Source organism: Eptatretus burgeri, chromosome 11 (assembly GCF_056783735.1).
Source record: "Eptatretus burgeri isolate ZD-2024b chromosome 11, Ebu_testis_v1, whole genome shotgun sequence".
Classification (NCBI taxonomy): Eukaryota; Metazoa; Chordata; class Myxini; order Myxiniformes; family Myxinidae; genus Eptatretus; species Eptatretus burgeri.
In genome coordinates this window covers 34,090,835-34,108,142 of record NC_140971.1, presented here as the reverse complement: position 1 = coordinate 34,108,142, position 17,308 = coordinate 34,090,835, and the positions used below count along the sequence as shown (strand labels likewise).

Here is a 17,308-nt window from a genome sequence, read left to right as displayed (position 1 = left end):
CCTCCTCCTCCTCCTCCTGGCGAAGTCGTCCCATGGGCCGTCCCTCCCACAGGGTGGTCCCAATAAAAATAAATCCATTGCCCCTTTCTGGGACCGAAAGCGAATTATGCCACTGTGGCTGGCAGACACTGGCCAGACAGATCGTGATGCCCTTTTTGCACATGTGTGACATGTTCCTTTTGTGATGGGAAGTCCTCACGTGGCCCCACCCACAAACAAGAGGTGTTTACGCATACAATATTACCCTGACTATTCTGTTTATAAATTACATACGCTCCCTTCTCAGCTTCACGTGTAACAAAACGACTTACTCTGGCAGGTCCCTGATACATAGCAATCTAACCTATTTGAAACACACAGACCATGTGACATCGAGCTATGGATTCTCCCCCCTTTGGTGATATATATGATGGCACTGACTTTCTGGATGTATGCAGCAAATGACAGCTATACAGCTGTGATGATAGCTGTGCTCTACAAGCTAAATGGACCATTTTGCCTTCAAAACCCACAATAAAGGTCCAGAGAAAGTTCCAAACTGTCGGTGGCAAAAGCAAAAGTTGTCCTGACACCACAGAAAGGAGCATAGACAGCAGTACGCTACAGGAAATAGACACAAAGTTGACCCCTTCATGACCCCATCACATTATATAATACAAATTTTACATATTTGTATTTATAGATGTAAAAGGGGAGGGGAGAGGTTGGAGGGGTAAGGAGTCCCAGTGTAACACATTTTCGATACAATAATCAGTTCACAGAACATGTCTATTTGTTCCAAAGAGACTACTCTATTGCAATCAATCGTGCACAACAGCTGCAAATTAAACTGTGGTACCCATTCAGGCAGCTCCCCTCTTGAGTTTTTTGTGTTGGAAACAAAGCAAGACACCTGCGTTTTTAGGGTCCGTATCTCACTCTGTGCCAGCATGAGCTGATCTTCAGCTTCTTGCAGCTGCTTCTGAAACTCACTGTGGCGTTTGCCCAACTCTTTATTTTGTTGTTGCAGATTACAGCTCAACATGGTCGCCTGGGCAAGAGATTTCTGAATGGAATAGAAAATGAAATATCATACATATATGTAAATCATTCCGTTGGCAAATTGACGGAGAATAAAGTGAATGGAATGGATTCCACACCTGCAGATGCAGAGTGTTTTCCTGAAGCACAGAGTTTGTTTTTGAGTACTCCTTCACTTGCTCTTCCTTTTTCACCATCTCTGTTTGGAGCTTCTCCAGCTGGTTCCTGGTAGCCTAGGGAAACAAATGGCTCCAAGTACAAATAAAACAGGTGGTTGACTAAATTTAAAAGTTGTTTGTATAAAAGTCTTAAAAATGCAATCTGGTCCGACTTCCACCGCAAGGAAACCCTATGCGGTAAAGATGCGTCATAGTTTTATCATCACGTTTCAAGATGACCAAACTCAGAAGACATATCTCTTAGAAATATAATAAAGGCCTCAGGTGGATTTAAATTAAAGGTCCTTGTCAAAAATTATATATGTGAACCCGTTGGGTTCCCGTTGTGACAGCGGTTGATGAAAAAAAAAAATTTTTTTTAATATTATTTAATGGTCAAACTTTTACTTGAAGAAAATTTGAGCATTTACGTCAGGAGTCATCGTTCAACTAAGCAAGCGTTTAATAACACCATTCTTGGTTGATCTCCCATCCTTCAGGAATACTTTGACATTTTCCTTCACCTTTCCTCGGCTAAGAGCCACATACAGTTGTCCGTGCTGAAAATACCGGTTTCTTGAGGTATATCAACACATTCTCCATGGTTTGCCCTTGCGCTTCATGAATCATCATACCAAAACTTCACTGAATCGGGAATTGATTTTTTAATATTTTTTTTCGTTGCCTGATTTGAACAAAATTTGATACTGCACACCGCAGGAGAATGGTGAGTAAGGTGGCCCTAAAATTTTTGCGCTATCGTGTACCGTTTTGGCTGTATTTCGGGAACATACATACATATATACAAGATGAGAGTTTTAGTAATATACCAGATGACCCGTGAACCCGTTGGGTTCACGTTGTGACAGCGGTTGATAAAAAAATCATTTCCAAAAAAAACCCCAAAAAGATAGCTCCAGCGAACTATACCGCTGAGGTTGTTGGCATGGATCAAATAATCCCGAAGAGTACTTGACTGAATCAGGAATTGATTTTGTAATAATTTTTTTGTTGCCCAATTTGAACGAAACTTGATATTGCATGTTAATGTGAAGAAAAAAAAAAACGGAGAAAAGAAAGTTGAAGAAATTATTGTGCGTAATCTTCTAAACACAATTTTATTTATTAAAGAACACAGAAGTACGAGATCAAAATGGCGATGTTTATTTTGTGCTTAAAAATAAATCGTTCTTTGTCAATACTAAATGTTTGAGATTTTTAAATAAATAATTTCAAGGAAAAAAAAAAGATAGCTCCAGTGAACTATACCGCTGAGGTGGTTTGCAATGATCAAATTCTCCCCAAGAGTACTTGACTGAATTGGGAATTGATTTTTTTAATAATTTTTTCGTTGCCCGATTTGAACGAAACTTGATATTGCACACAGCAGGAGAATGGTGAGTAAGTTGGCCCGAAAATTTTGCGCTATGGTGTACCGTTTTGGCTGTATTTTGGGAACATACATGCATACATACATATATACATACAAGATGAGAGTTTTATTAATATATATATATATATATATATATATATATATATATATATATATATATATATATATATATATTGATATGGTTGTGGAAATTCACAGAACACCATTCAGGTTTCCCAGAGATCAGTTATGTCGATAAGTGTGTGTTCAGATTAGATTTCCCCACCGATGTCTAATGGGCTTTATTCGTGTAACCGGGCTGTGATCTTTGAGTCAGCCATTATTCTTTTGCTATCTTTATTTTGGAACAACCACTACTTCAACAACCACGCCATCCCCACCACAATGCCAACCACACCACTACTTCAACAACCACAACGGCCTCCCCAACGAATAACACCATGCCAACCAACGGTTAAAACAACAAGGTGCTCCAAAGAGAGAAATCCCGATAACGCCTGGGATTTCCCCTCCCCCTTCCCCCCCCCACCATGCGCCGGGAGGGAGGAGGGGTGGATCGAGCCAGGGTTCAAAGGTGAAGTAGGGGAGGGCGCTCATTTTTGGCGGAAAGAGCCCACTGCGACCCCTCCCCTTGGGGGCAACAACAACTGAGCCCAGCCGAGCTCTGCTGGAATTTTCCCCCACGCGCCAGGAAGGGAGGGGCGAGGCTCCGTGGATATAAAAAGGAAGCGTGGGTTGACGCCGAGAGAGTTGTTGTAGAGAATGGTTGGAAGAGAGTTGTTGTCGAGAGTGGTTGGAAGGGAGAGTGTTTGTAGAGAATGGCTGGAAGAGAGTCGTACAATAAGGTCGTTGTTGACCAGTTGAGTTGAGGGGCTGAGTGGAGGTGGAGAGAGGAGACGCCGACCAGCAGTGGAGTCTGGGGTCTGGAGAACGGACGCCGACCCGGCAAACGGAGTCCCAAAGACCCACGGTCACGGTCGTTTTCTTTCTTCCTTTTCTGGGGTTTTTGAATGGAAGTCTGTGGTGCCTTGTCCCTAAGTAAAACTGGTTAAGTGCATGTGAATAATAATCATAGACAACGGCTGTAGGTCTTTTTCTGCTCATATCCTGTCCCCATTCCCCCATTCAATGCATATGTGTACAAATAAATGTCCTTGTGTGAATGTGACCTGTTCGTTGCGTCCTTTCCCTCGATTGAGCTGCTGTATTGCGTTCGGGATATTAGCTGGCTTTTAAATAGCCGATAAGATAATCAAATCCGACGGGGCCTCGTGATAATACACCTCTCGGCAAATCGCAAACGGAACGAGCTGCTTGAGAACGGCTCGTGTTCGTGTAAGCCCCCATGAGTTTGATGGGTGAGGTTGGTTAGATGAGTGAGTTGGATTGTTCAAATTGGTTGGATGAGTGAGTTTGACGTGTGAGATTGGTTGAATGAACGACCATCGAGGTGTAAATTCCCGGCATTTCTGTCTGCGCCCATACTGAGGTAAATCGACAATTTGGCGATCGGACCCTATCACGCGCGGACAGAATAGTTGGCTGATTTACGGTGTGATTAAAAATACACCTGCAGCTGGATTTCGGCGTTTATCTGAAAGCTGCAACTAGGTTTGCCCGTCCGGTAGGCGAGAGCGGCCGCGATTAGCTAAAAGCGGTCGCCCGCACGCCGAGCGGGTGGGAAACCACAATATATACAGGTAGTCGTCGACTTACGACCGTGATCGGTTCCGACCGATCGGTCGTAAGTCGATTTGGTCGTAAGTCGGACAACCTTTATTATTATTATTTTTTTTTTTCATATTATACTGTATAATGATACAATAGTCATCTGTAAGTCATACTGTATTTTATTAACATTTTCTTTGTTCAAGTCAAACGCTGCACTACAGTACAATTGGTTTAATACGGTACTGTATTTGCAAAAACATTCAAAAATACAAAAAATGCAAAACATGTTATTGGTCACTCATGCTTGGCTGTGGATCGTCAATGTTATCTGCTCGGGCAGCGCTCGAGGTATCCGGAGTTGTTTTTTTTTCGTAAACATGGTGAGCTTTGTTTGAATGGTTTGTTTCTTTTTCTCCTCGTAAATGTCACGATACGGGCAAAAAGCATCATGTGAAAAAAATAAAGTTTGTTGTCATCGTAAAGTGGTCGTAAAGTCGAACAGTCGTAAGTCGCATAGGTCGTAAGTCGACGACTACATATATATATATATATATATATATATATATATATATATATATATATATATATATATATATATATATATATATATATATATATAATGATATTATTACGGCTGTGGAAATTCGCAGAACACCATAAAGGTTCCTTAGGTCAGTTATCCCGGTAAGTTTGTGTTCAGTTAGGTTTCCCCACCGTTGTTTAGAGGGAATTCTTCGTGTTCACCAGGCTGTGACCCTTTGAGATAGTGTTTTTCTTTCTCTATCGTTATTTTGAACCGACATATCTCGCCCACCATGACAACAAACCACGACGCCAACAACACAAGTACGCCACAACGCCACAACGCCAACCATGATACAATCGCCACAACACCACCACCATTTAACCATCTTCGCCACTATGCCAGCTTGCAAACGCCATCCTCCACAGACCACGCTACGACCCTTTCCGCGTTCAAAAGGGGTCCGAGAACGCGGGCGTAAAAGAACAAGGAAAAGAAACCTCCAATGGTGAGTGTGGATTTTTTACTGCCTTTTTTTTCCGAGGCTGGTGTGACGAGAAGGGCGAGGCGGCTTGCTCGCGATTGGTGGATACGAGGAGTGAGGCGGTCGGAGTTGAGAAAAGCCCCTTTTCGAGAAGCTTCTCGAAGGGAGGCGGAGCCGAAAACGGGGAGGGCGAAGGGCGGAGCCCCAAGCTATGTAAGGCGGACAGCCGCCTTGGGCTCCTCCTCTTCGTTGGCGCTCTTCTCCTGGTCTGGTCTCCTCTTCGTTGGCGCTCTTCTGGTCTGGTCTCCTCCTCTTCGTTGGCGCTCTTCTCCTGGTTTGGTCTCCTCTCTTTGTTTTGCGCCCTTGTCTTGGTCTCTTGGTCTCTGGGTCTGTGGAGCGACCCGTACACCAGAGGCGTGGGTCGGTGGAGTGTCCGGGCGACGTACCGGAGACGCGGACGGGAGGCGCAGCTCTGCCGGCTGTGGGGCGCGAACCTGCGCGTCCGTGGAGGAGAGTGCCAGAGAGAGCTCGCCGACCATCGAGGCACCTCGAGGGTGCAGGTAACCTGCTAAGGTCTCGCGGGACCCGTTCGGTCTCCCAGGTCCCGTGACATAAAGACCCAAGTGGTCCAGCCTGACCCCCTTGTCTGTGAGGGGGTCTTTTCTTGTGTTTCTTTTGGGTTTTTGAATGAATGTTGTCGTGGCGTCTGTTAAGTGACTGTGCCTGTACATCCTTATTGTAGTCGGTGGTATTGCTTCTATTTGCTTGTACATATGTGCATGACTGCCTGGCTGTACATACGTGCTTAGTTGTAATAAATGTCCTTGCTTGTGAAATGTATCCCGTTCGTTGCGACCTCTATTCCCCATTGAAAATGCCATCTTGCATCGCGGAATAATTAGTTGGGTTTCAAACACCCGGTAAGGAGAATCGGATCCGTCAAGGTCGGCGATAATACCCGCTTGGTTATCGCTGTAGAACGGAACGAACCGCTTAAGCGGTTCGTGTCCCACGCCGACCTGCGGCGAGGTACGGCCCCTCGGTAGGTTACCCGCGCGAGTACTTAGGTATTTAGATATTTGGCGAGTGACCCTATTTCGCGCGGGTAGAATGCAGACTGGGCTGTGGTGAGGTTAAACCCCCACCCGTGACTGGTTTCTGGCGATAGTTCCAGGAGGGTCATGACTGAATTGTCCTTCCGGTGGGCGACGTGGTTACGATTAGAGGTACGCCAGCGGGCGCGAATTCGTAACGCTGGTGTCAGGAGTGGGATACAAACTCTCCCGCCTTCACACCAAACCAAATTAACGGAACCGGATCAAGGGTGAGTGAAGTGACCCTCCGTGTTCCCCAAATTACGGGCATTTAAAAATAAATTCCGAGAAACAAGATGGCTTTTCAAGGCGAACGGGAGTAGGGGGTTTTAGATTTAGAGATGTTAGACTCCATGGCTCAGGACGAGAACCCCGAGCACGAAATGCTTATTGGGCAGGATGAATTTCCCCAAACGGACCCAGAGTCCGAAATGGGCGCGGCAGAGGCCGTGGTGTATGACATCCCCCCCCTCCCCTCCTCCGTCAAAATCCCTCCCCGTTCCCTGGCAAAACCGAGCCCGACCAAGGCGATTCGGCTTTGTCAGGGTCGTTTGACATGAACCAGTTGGGGGAGATGTTGATGGGAATGAGGAAACAAATGGACGCAAACACACAGGATTTGTACAGAAAAATGAATGCGAATATGCAACAGGTGAAAAACGGAATGAAAGAAGAAATGAAAAAAATGCGGGGTGAGATGCAGCAAATAGGCCGAGGCCTGCAGGCAGGCATAATGGCAATTGCGGGGAGTGAAACGCGGGCAGTGGAGCTCAAAATGGTGGCGCCACGTGTTGGAGCGAACGAGCTGAGGGGGGAGTTCAACGGCTGTCCGCCCCGCGATGGAAGCGGGGGAGGACAAATTAATTCGGGAGACGCGTTGGGCGAGACTTGAGCAGGTGACAAAGAAAGTGACGGTGACACAGAGGGAAAAAGTAAATGTGGTGACTGTGATGTGTAAGAGACACGTGGAGACGACAGAGATAATAAAGGAAATAAAATGTACAGAGACGCGGGAGATGGAAATGGTAGAGGAGAGACTGCACGATAAAGACGGGGTGAAAAACGAGCACACACACACACACAGAGGTAGTGGAAGACAATGGGGGCGAGCTGGCAGAATGTCCCGTGACCCGGTGCAAGCAGCTGGATAGCCTCCTTCAGGAACGAGGGGAAGGAATATAGCCCCTTGAGGCGGATCACGACCAGGTGGGTCCGGTCGTGCCGAGCGAGGTTGAAGGGGCGAGTGCTGTGGACGAGTGCGCATGGAGCTTTGGGGGTTTGAAGGCCTCGGGAACCTTTGTGGTGACGCAATTCCTTATTGTGAATGTTCCTTTGTGTGTTCAGGAGTGAGGTGAAATGTGTGCTGCAAAGCGTGCATATCGTGGGTGAAAGACTGTGTGTTAGAAGAACAGCGTGTGTAAGTTAATTGGTGTGCGAGTGAGCCGAAGTGCGTGCCTTCCAGCACACCGTGTGTGGATGAGGCACCGTGTGTGGGGGAGACAGCGTGTGCGAGTGAGATAGCGAGTGTGAGTGAAAGGCCATGTATGAGTGGAACCACGTGTGCGAGTGAAAGGGCATGCGTGAGTGAACGGTCGTGTGTGAGATGGACGGTGTGTGTGAGGTCGCTGTGTGTAAGGGAGATGGCGGCCGGCATGCGGGAACATGTAACCGCATGTCCCGGTGTGAATGCCATCTCGAGGTGTGTGAGCCTCGTGGCACGGGGAAGTGTGTGCGCAAGGGCGCGACGACGACGGAGCCTGACTGTGGACAAAGGCCGAGTTGCGGCCGTAGCTGCATTGGGAACCGTGCCAGGTTTGCACGGCAGTGCGCGCGGGGTCCGCGCTGTGGTACGCACGAGGCCGCCATGTGCGCGCCTGCGGGAGTGAAGCCCGGTCCGGAAACGCACGCGGTGGATTAGCCGATCCCGCGGATGGACAGAAGGTAGGCTGGACAATGGATTTGGACCGGACGGGTTCTCCACGCGAGCGTGTTTGTGAAGCTTCGACGAGCAGAGCACATGTGTTCGCCTGGCGAACCCCTCAAGATGCGAGGCTTGTTTTTTTAATGCGCAGGGTGATGTCATGGCTGCACGTATGGTTGGAATCCGGCAGAAGGGAAGTCCCTGCCGGATGGTACCATCCAAGAAGAGACGAGGTGCACGAACAGCTCCCATGACGTCACGGGGAAAGAGCGCAGGTTGCGAGTTTCCACGCTGGTGGCGCATTAAAGAAAAAGAAAAAAAAGCAAGCCTCGCTTCAGGTGAACAGGATTCCCTGGGCAGGGGTGGAAGACCCCTTGGTCAGGGCACAGGAAGCACTAGCTAGCGGGAAGGGTTAGTGTTAGACCAGCTCATGGGGCAGGGGTAAGTCCTCATGGAGCCCGTGGAATGGAATAGTTAGAGGGACTGTAGTTGAGATTTAGGATGGGAGATGGAAAATGATTTGGAGCCTGACCCCCTTGTCTGTGAGGGGGTCTTTTCTTGTGTTTCTTTTGGGTTTTTGAATGAATGTTGGCGTGGCGCCGTCTGTTAAGTGACTGTGCATGTACATTCTCATTGTAGTCGGTGGTATTGCTTCTATTTGCTTGTACATACGTGCATGACTGCCTGGCTGTACATACGTGCTTAGTTGTAATAAATGTCCTTGCTTGTGAAATGTATCCCGTTCGGCGTCCTCTATTCCCCATTGAAAATGCCATCTTGCATCGTGGAATAATTAGTTGGGTTTTAAACACCCGGTAAGGAGAATCGGATCCATCGAGGTCGGCGATAATACCTGCCCGGTTATCGCTGTAGAACGGAACGAACCGCTTAAGCGGTTCGTGTCCCAAGCCGACCTGTGGCGAGGTACGGCCCCTCAGTAGGTTACCCGCGCGAGTACTGAGGTATTTCGATATTCGGCGAGTGACCCTATTTCGCGCGGGTAGAATGTGGACTGGGCTGTGGTGAGGTTAACCCCCCACCCGTGACTGGTTTCTGGCGATAGTTCCAGGAGGGTCACGACTGAAGTGTCCGTCCTGTGGGCGACGCGGTTGCGATTAGAAGTACGCGGCCGATCGCACGCCGGCGGGCGCGAATTCGTAACTTTCTATATATATAATATATATATACAGTGGGGAGAACATGTATTTGATGCACTGCCAATTTTGCAGGTTTTCCCACATACAAAGCACGTAGAGATCTGTAATTTTTATCACAGGTACATTTCAACTGTGAAAGACGGAATCTAAAACAAAAATCCTGAAAATCAGTGTATGATTTTTAAATAATTAATTTGCATTTTATTGCATGAAATAAGTATTTGATACATCAGAAAAAGAGAACTTAATATTTGGTACAGAAACCTTTGTTTGCAATTACAGAGATCAGACGTTTTTTTTTTCATCATAAGCATAAGTTTTTTTTCCATCATAAGCACCATCAATCAAATCACAGTGAATTAACACCGAATTTATTCCTGAGGATATTTGAATGACATTATCACTGTAAAACGTTCCATTAGTTTCAATCTTTTTTGAGGAGAAACCCAATAACTCTCGAAATGAATTATCAATTGTGAAATCAACCTTGTAGTTATTTTTAAATTTAATCGTTGATTTTGAAGTATGTTTTTGAATGTCTATAACAATATTTTTTGGTTCATCACCCTGTTCTTTCATAAGACGAGCAATTTCGGAAGATATTTGAGAAATCTCATATGCTCCGGGTGAGACTGTTATCGTTTTGTATCCACTTCCGGGATTATAACTAAACTTGTCATTTTTATCAGTTATATTAAATAAGGTATTATAAGTTTCCATGGACAATAAAGATGCCTCATATTCTTTTGTTAGGTCAAGTTGTAGTGGGTATGGGAATGAAGATGTGTGGTCGCTTGTTGTGAAATTGAAACTAAGGATTGTGCTTCTCATCTTATTTAATATGAGATAAAATGTCTTTATATTGATAGTTATTAATTATTTTCATGTTCATCAACTGGTCTATAATGGCTGATGCTTCATTAAAACAATTGTTATTTCCAGCCTTCTTACTACCTAACAACAATAACAGTCTATTAACTAATTGCGATGGGTCATTTGGAAGAAAACTAATACCTGAACCAAGGATACTTAATGCCTGAATAATGTGTTTCTCCTTCTCATTTTTCCTACTTTTACTAGAAATACTAACCCTATAATTTAGAGTGTTCAGCAGATCAATATATACTCTATCATCATTATTTTTCATATCCAATGGTTTATCAATATACTTTGATTCATCCCTCACAGTTGAACCTTGTCTTCCATCTTTTGTGAGAAGAAACATTAATCTCGGAGTTGGTTTAACAGGGGGTTGAGCAGAACCTAAGAACCTTAATTCATCATTAAATATCAATACCTTTTCTTGAACAAGATGAAATATTGCTGGTTGTTCTGTTGGAATGAGTCCTGCTTTGGTTTTGAATCCGCTGAATATTCATTGTTTTGAAGAGCATTCACAATATAATCAGGGGGTCGATTAATCTCTTCCAGTTGTTGAAATAAACCTTCATCATCATATACCTTTAATTCTCCTAAATGCTCTAATTCTTCCTCCGTCATTTGATCAAAATCTTTTAACATTTGAAGTTTTTTAGGAGTATATTCTACTGTGGGAACTGTGGAAACATCTTTCATTTTTCTTGGGAAGTTTTTAAAAGTGGTTTAAAAAATTTCTCTTGTTTTCTTTCAAATGCTTCTTCGCCCGTTAGTTTCTGTCTGCGTTTCTTCTTTATGTCTTCCTGCTGTTTTACAACTTTTGAAACCAACTCTTGATGTTCCTTAAATCTTCTTGCTCTTTCTTTTGCATCCATTTATTTATTGTAAAATATCATTTAATGAATTGTAAAGATCAACAGGGAAATTTTCCTTTTCTTCATCATTCAAGTAGATGTGTTCAAATAAATCCTTTTCTTTAAATATTTCATCAAATTCTTTATTAACATTAATGCGAGTTGTAATTTCTTCTTCACTAATACTTGCATCTCTGCTTTTCATACGTTTGCGTAGAGTTTCTTCATCAACATCAAAACCGAATGATAAAATCTTCACTCCGCTCAGATGTTTAATAATTTGTCTCGTTCCTTCTGGATTAGTTTCTAATATCCCAAGACCACCAGATTTTAGTTTCCTTAACTCACTCTTACAATGTGAATATTTTGTTGTACCAAGAGAAACCTCCTCAAATATTTGACCTTCATTCCTCAATCGCATATGTTCCTCCACTGAAATCTAGTGATAATCTTCACCTTTTACTTCTCCAGGTCTTATTGCTCTAGTTGTTGTTGATACAATGCATATCACGGGGTGTTTTTCAAGTAAATTTACAATATTCTCATTTGTACTACACAAGAACCTCGATTTATGAAAGTTTTTTTCCAGAAGCAGATTTACCCACAAGATTTACAATAATAGTTGTCATTTATATATGTAATTGTTTATAAAACAAAAAAGATATCCCTTAATATCTCATCTTGTTTCACAACAATATATTTATATTTTTCAGTCGTGTGCTTCATGTAATCCTCAAATTTCTTTTTACTACATAATGTAGAACAATTATCTCTCCAAAAATTATTGATATCTATTGAATTTAACTTGAATAAAATAAAAGTATTAGCATTGTTTCTGATGGAACGAAGAGGAAGTTGAAAGTACGATTGACTAAGATAAATACAATTACAAGAAGAATGTCTCCCTCTTGTGTAGTAGCTGTCCATTACCGTTTGGTTTCTCTCATTAACACAATCATCAAAGATAACGAGGTTCTTTTTTGATTTATCCAAATCTTGGGGAGACGGTATATCATCCGTATTATCACTAAGAATACAAGTTATTGGATTTGATTTCTTTTTACATCTCTGTGTATCACAAAATAGTTGAATTATATCTTCAATGTTATAATCATTTAGGTTTTTTTGACGTTTAAATAAACCGATTATATCTTCTTCTTGAAGACCAGCATTAAAACCTTGTGAGAGTAGTTGATACTCTGGTTGAAAACTCGACTTTGTGAAAATTATTAAATTATCATAATCTAAAAAGTTGGGAGTGAGGAGCATCTTTAAAAGTAAGCAGGTTTTTCCACATCCACTTGACCCAACTATGAGACATCTCAATGAATTTGGGAGATTTTTATGGTTGTTAAATTTTATCTTATTTTCCCAAATGGGTAAAAAATCATTCATTTATATATTTGGAAAACAGGTTATTTAATTTATTATTGGCTTTTTTAGAAACTATATTTTATCCTTAGTTCAGGTTTAATTTCAAGATAACCCATTATTTTATTTATACAATATCTTGTGTTGATATTTCCCTGAAAATCACATCCATGAATAATATATAACAACAATCCTTTGAACATTTCTCTAATACATTCAGTTTCTTCCCTTGTAAGGAAAGGTGTGTTATCACCCTCATACTTTACATTCATTTCTCTAATCAATCTTGTAAAGTAATTCATTTTTGGTGTAAATCTAAAAGAATTATTTTCCTTTTTATATTTTTTATTATCATTAATTAGAAGATAATCACAGAATATACATTGTTTATAGGCTTTTGACTCTGTGTTTAATCCCCGTCTTTCACACGCAGGACAATTCTCAAATTTGTCATATGGAGAATCAGGAAAGTCTAGCATATTTATAAAGTAAAACTTTACTTAAACTGAAATTCATCTATACTTTCAGTTGTATATTGACTCATATTTAATAATATTACCATCGATATCGATATACTTTTTTTCATTACCAGATTCAATGACAACATTTTTTATATTAAAGGTGATTTTAAAATGATCGTTAACTACTATTGAACGAAATGTCATTTCACCTGATATAATTACATCCTTTATTTCATCAGGATTTACATCTTTCGGGTTGTTGAAAAAAATACAAATTTCTCCTTGCATATTACAGATGGTCTTATCTTTCCTTTCCAAAGCTTCATCCATAAGGTTTTTGTTTTTTGATACTTTTTCTTGTTTCATTGCTTTTTCTAGTTTTGAATATATTACCAGAAGGAGAGTTGAAACTTTTGTTAGAGATACTTTAATTGATGTTCTACCAGGTATACTAAAAGCCCTTCCACTGAAGGAAATTGAAGAACTCATCATATCCACCATAATTGTTTTTATCCAATAGTTGTTTTATTTATCTTTGTTCAATTTTACATCCTTGACATATTTCTCAGTATCTTTAACAAATGAAGAGATTGATTGAAACTTGTCTTTTGTGTCTTGAAACATTGTATTTATTAAGTGAAAAAGTTGGAGGATAAAATGGTTTTTAGCACAGATTCACCTGTAAAATAAACGAAATTTTCATCAAGAAAATTTTAGTTTAAGCAAAGATTTATTACATAAATATGGTGAATACAACATACTGCGATGTTTGTAATCACAAATATAAACATTATAGAAAACACCTCCGAACCAACAAACACACATTTAATCTATTTCATAAAATATCTCCTCTTGAGTTGTAAAGAAAACATTGTGATATCTGTTCAAAGGATGTTTTGAAGAGAAGTTATAATAAACATCTTCAATCACAAAAACAAAAGAAAAATGAGTTTAAAGTAAAGGGAGACTATTATATTGAAAACACTGATGGGGCATTTAAAGGGCATATAAAAATAAGGATTTTTCAATTTGGAGAACCCGGTCCATCATCAATAGCTGAATCAATTGAAATAGTGAAACCTGATGTTGAAAAGGTTATTAAAAAGACATTAAAAGAAATGAAAACTTTAAAGTTTTATATGGGAGTGAAAATGAATATGAAAAGACAAGATGAAGAACAAACTCCTTATATGAGAACAGATCTTCATTTTATAACATTATTTCAAGATTTTTTGAATAGTGGGGTTTATGAAGAACTATCAAAACAAGAGGAGGATGTAGATAATACAGTGGTAGGAAGTGGATTCAATATTTAAAAAACCATCTTTTTCGATACACAAATTCTAAAATCAAACCCTCTTAAAGCTTCTTCTTATATTGAATTACCAAAAGAAATAAAACTAAAAAAGGCAGTTGTTAATATTAAGAACAATGATAATAAATGTTTTCTCTGGTCTGTTCTTGCTCACTTTCATCCACCAAAATGTAATTCAGAAAGAGTAAAACAATATATGAAATATGAGAATACCTTGGACATTAAAGATTTTAAATTCCCAATGCCACTAACAGATATTCCAAAATTTGAGAAAAAGAATAATCTTTCTATTAATGTATATGGATTAACGGATACAAAAAAAGTTCAAATATTAAAAATTTAAAACAACGATAAAAATGAAGAAACACACATTGATCTTTTATATTTTAGTGTTGGAAATAATTCACATTACACATACATCAATAATTTATCAAGATTCATCTCTTCTCAGGTATTCAGAACAGCAAACAAAATATATCCTTGTAAGCGATGTCTTAATTCATTTCATACAAAAGAACGATTAGAACAACATTCAAAATATTTTAGTAATCATAAATCAGCTGTAATTACAATGCCTAAACCTGGTGAAAAGATTTCTTTTGAAGATTATAATAAATCTATCATGCACCCATTTGTGATATACGCTGATTTTGATTGTATCCTTAAAAAGATAAATACTGCTTCTCCTAATCCAAAAGAATCATATACAAATAAATATTAAAAACATATTCCTTGTGGTTTCTGTTATTATATCAAATCATCTGTTGGAGAAAAGTATAACAAACTTGAACATTATAGTGGAAAAAAAGCTTCACAAGAGTTTGTAAAACGATTAGAAAAGGATTGTATAAGACTCACTAAATTAATGAAAGAAACAAATGAACCGATGAAATTAACCAAAGAAGAAAAATTAGAATTTAGAAAGAACAATATCTGTCATATTTGTGAGGGGGAAATTAAGGAGTCTAAAGTTAGGGATCATTGTCATCTTTCTGGTAAATATAGAGGTCCCACTCATTCCTGTTGTAATCTTAATTATAAATTACCTTCTTTTATTCCAGTCTTTCTTCACAACAGCGCCAACTATGATACACATCTATTTATAAATGAACTTTCAAAAACACCAGGGAATATTTCTGCCAGAACAAACACAAGTCAAAAGTATATTTCATTTACAAAAATTATATTCACAAAACCTTTAACTCGTATTAGGTTTCTAGATTCTTACAAGTTTATGGGAACACCACTAGCCTACCTCGCATCAAATCTAAGCTCCACAGACTCTTTTCCAAATCTTAATTCATTCTTTCCAAAAGAGGAAATTCTCACTAAAGAGGAAATTCAAAGTAAAGAGGAAACTCTAATTAATGAAGAAATTCTAACTGAAGATGAAATTCTAATTATAAAGAAAATTCGAACAATGAATGAAATTCTAACTAAAGAGGAAATTCTGATTAAAGATGAAATTCTGATTAAAGAAGGAATTCTCACGAGAGAGGAAATTCAAACAAGGAATGAAATTCAAAGTAAAGAGAAAATTCTTACAAGTAAGGGAATTTATCCTTATGATTATATGGATTCATTTATGAGATTTAAAGAAACACAACTTCCTTCAAAAGAAAGTTTCTATAATAACCTTTATAAAGAAGAGATAAGTGATAAGGAATATAAACACCCACAAGAAATATGGAAAATATTTAAGATAAAGAACCTTGGAGAATATCATGATTTAGATCTAAAAACAGATGTTTTATTGTTAGCTGATGTGTTTGAAGCTTTTAGATCACTGTCATAATAAAAATTGTTATGGATTAGATCCTGCCCACTATTTCACAGCTCCTGGTTTAGCTTGGAGTGCAATGTTGAAAATGACAAAACAAGATATAGATTTAATCAGTGATGTTGATATGTTTTTGATGATTGAGAAGTCCAAGAGAGGTGGAATATCACAAGTATGTTCAAAAAGATATGCTAAAGCAAATAATAAATATCTTCCAAATTATGATAGTGAAAAAGATAGTAATTATTTGATGTATTTTGATGCTAATAATTTGTATGGATGGGCAATGTCTCAATCTCTGCCTTATGGTAAATTAGAGTGGGTGGAAGAAAAGGATTATGAAAAGGCTTTGATGAATATTGTTATTTCTTCTCAAGAGGAATTGAATGACGAAGAAGAAGGTTATTATTTTGAAGTTGATTTGAGGTACCCGAGTGATCTTCATAATAAGCATAAAGATCTTCCTTTTGCATGTGAGAAAGAAACCCCAAAGAAAGAATGGTTCAGTGATTATCATAAAAGTTTTAATATTGAAGGCAAATCAACAGAAAAGTTATTAACAACATTCAATGATAAAGAGGGATATGTTTTGCATCAGAGAAGCTTAAAACAGTTTTTGAGAGAAGGATTGAGAGTAGCTAAAATTCATAGAGTTTTAAAATTTAAACAAAGTCCTTGGGTGAAAAAGTATATTCAATTCAATACAGATATGAGAGCAAATACAAAAGTAAAATTTGAAGGGGACTTTTATAAATTAATGAATAATGCTGTATTTGGAAAGACTATGGAAAATGTTAGAAACAGGCAAAACATTAGATTCGCAACATCTTGGAAAGAAGCTTCGAGATTGATAAATAAACCAAGTTTTGAGAGAGAAGACGTCTTTTCAGAGAACTTTTCTGCAATTCATATGAAAAAGGAAAGTATTGTAATGGATAAACCAATTTATATTGGAACAGCAGTTCTTGATTTATCAAAGATATTGATGTATGATTATTTGTATAATGACTTAAAGAAAGAGTATGGTGAAAATGTTTCATTGTTGTATATGGACACTGATAGTTTTATCCAAGATATAAAAACTGATGATGTTTATAAAGATATGAAGAAAAATATTGGAGTATATGATGCAAGTAATTTCAGCAAGAAGAGTGAGTTATTTTCCAAAAAGAATGAAAAGGTTATTGGTAAGTTTAAGGATGAGTTGGGTGGAAAAGTAATGAGTGAGTT

The 17,308-nt window shown here is 39.4% G+C and overlaps 2 protein-coding genes across 7 annotated transcripts in view; both read right to left on the bottom strand.

Moving 5' to 3' along the window:
* The window catches only part of LOC147016821 (myocardial zonula adherens protein-like), a 60,315-nt gene that overhangs the window by 11,564 nt on the left and 31,443 nt on the right, over window positions 1-17,308 (bottom strand). For all 6 annotated transcript variants that reach the window (XR_015049198.1, XR_015049199.1, XM_085845877.1 and 3 more), the window contains 2 exons: window positions 1,140-1,253; window positions 893-1,045 (listed from right to left, as the gene is read on the bottom strand). Coding sequence is in view for 4 of the 6 variants with exons in the window: in XM_085845877.1 (XP_085702003.1) it covers window positions 893-1,045; window positions 1,140-1,253 (267 nt within the window). In the remaining 2 variants the exon portion in view is untranslated. The remainder of the gene's footprint in view (window positions 1-892; window positions 1,046-1,139; window positions 1,254-17,308) is intronic.
* The window catches only part of LOC147016822 (uncharacterized), a 95,040-nt gene that overhangs the window by 69,277 nt on the left and 8,455 nt on the right, over window positions 1-17,308 (bottom strand). The window lies entirely within an intron of this gene.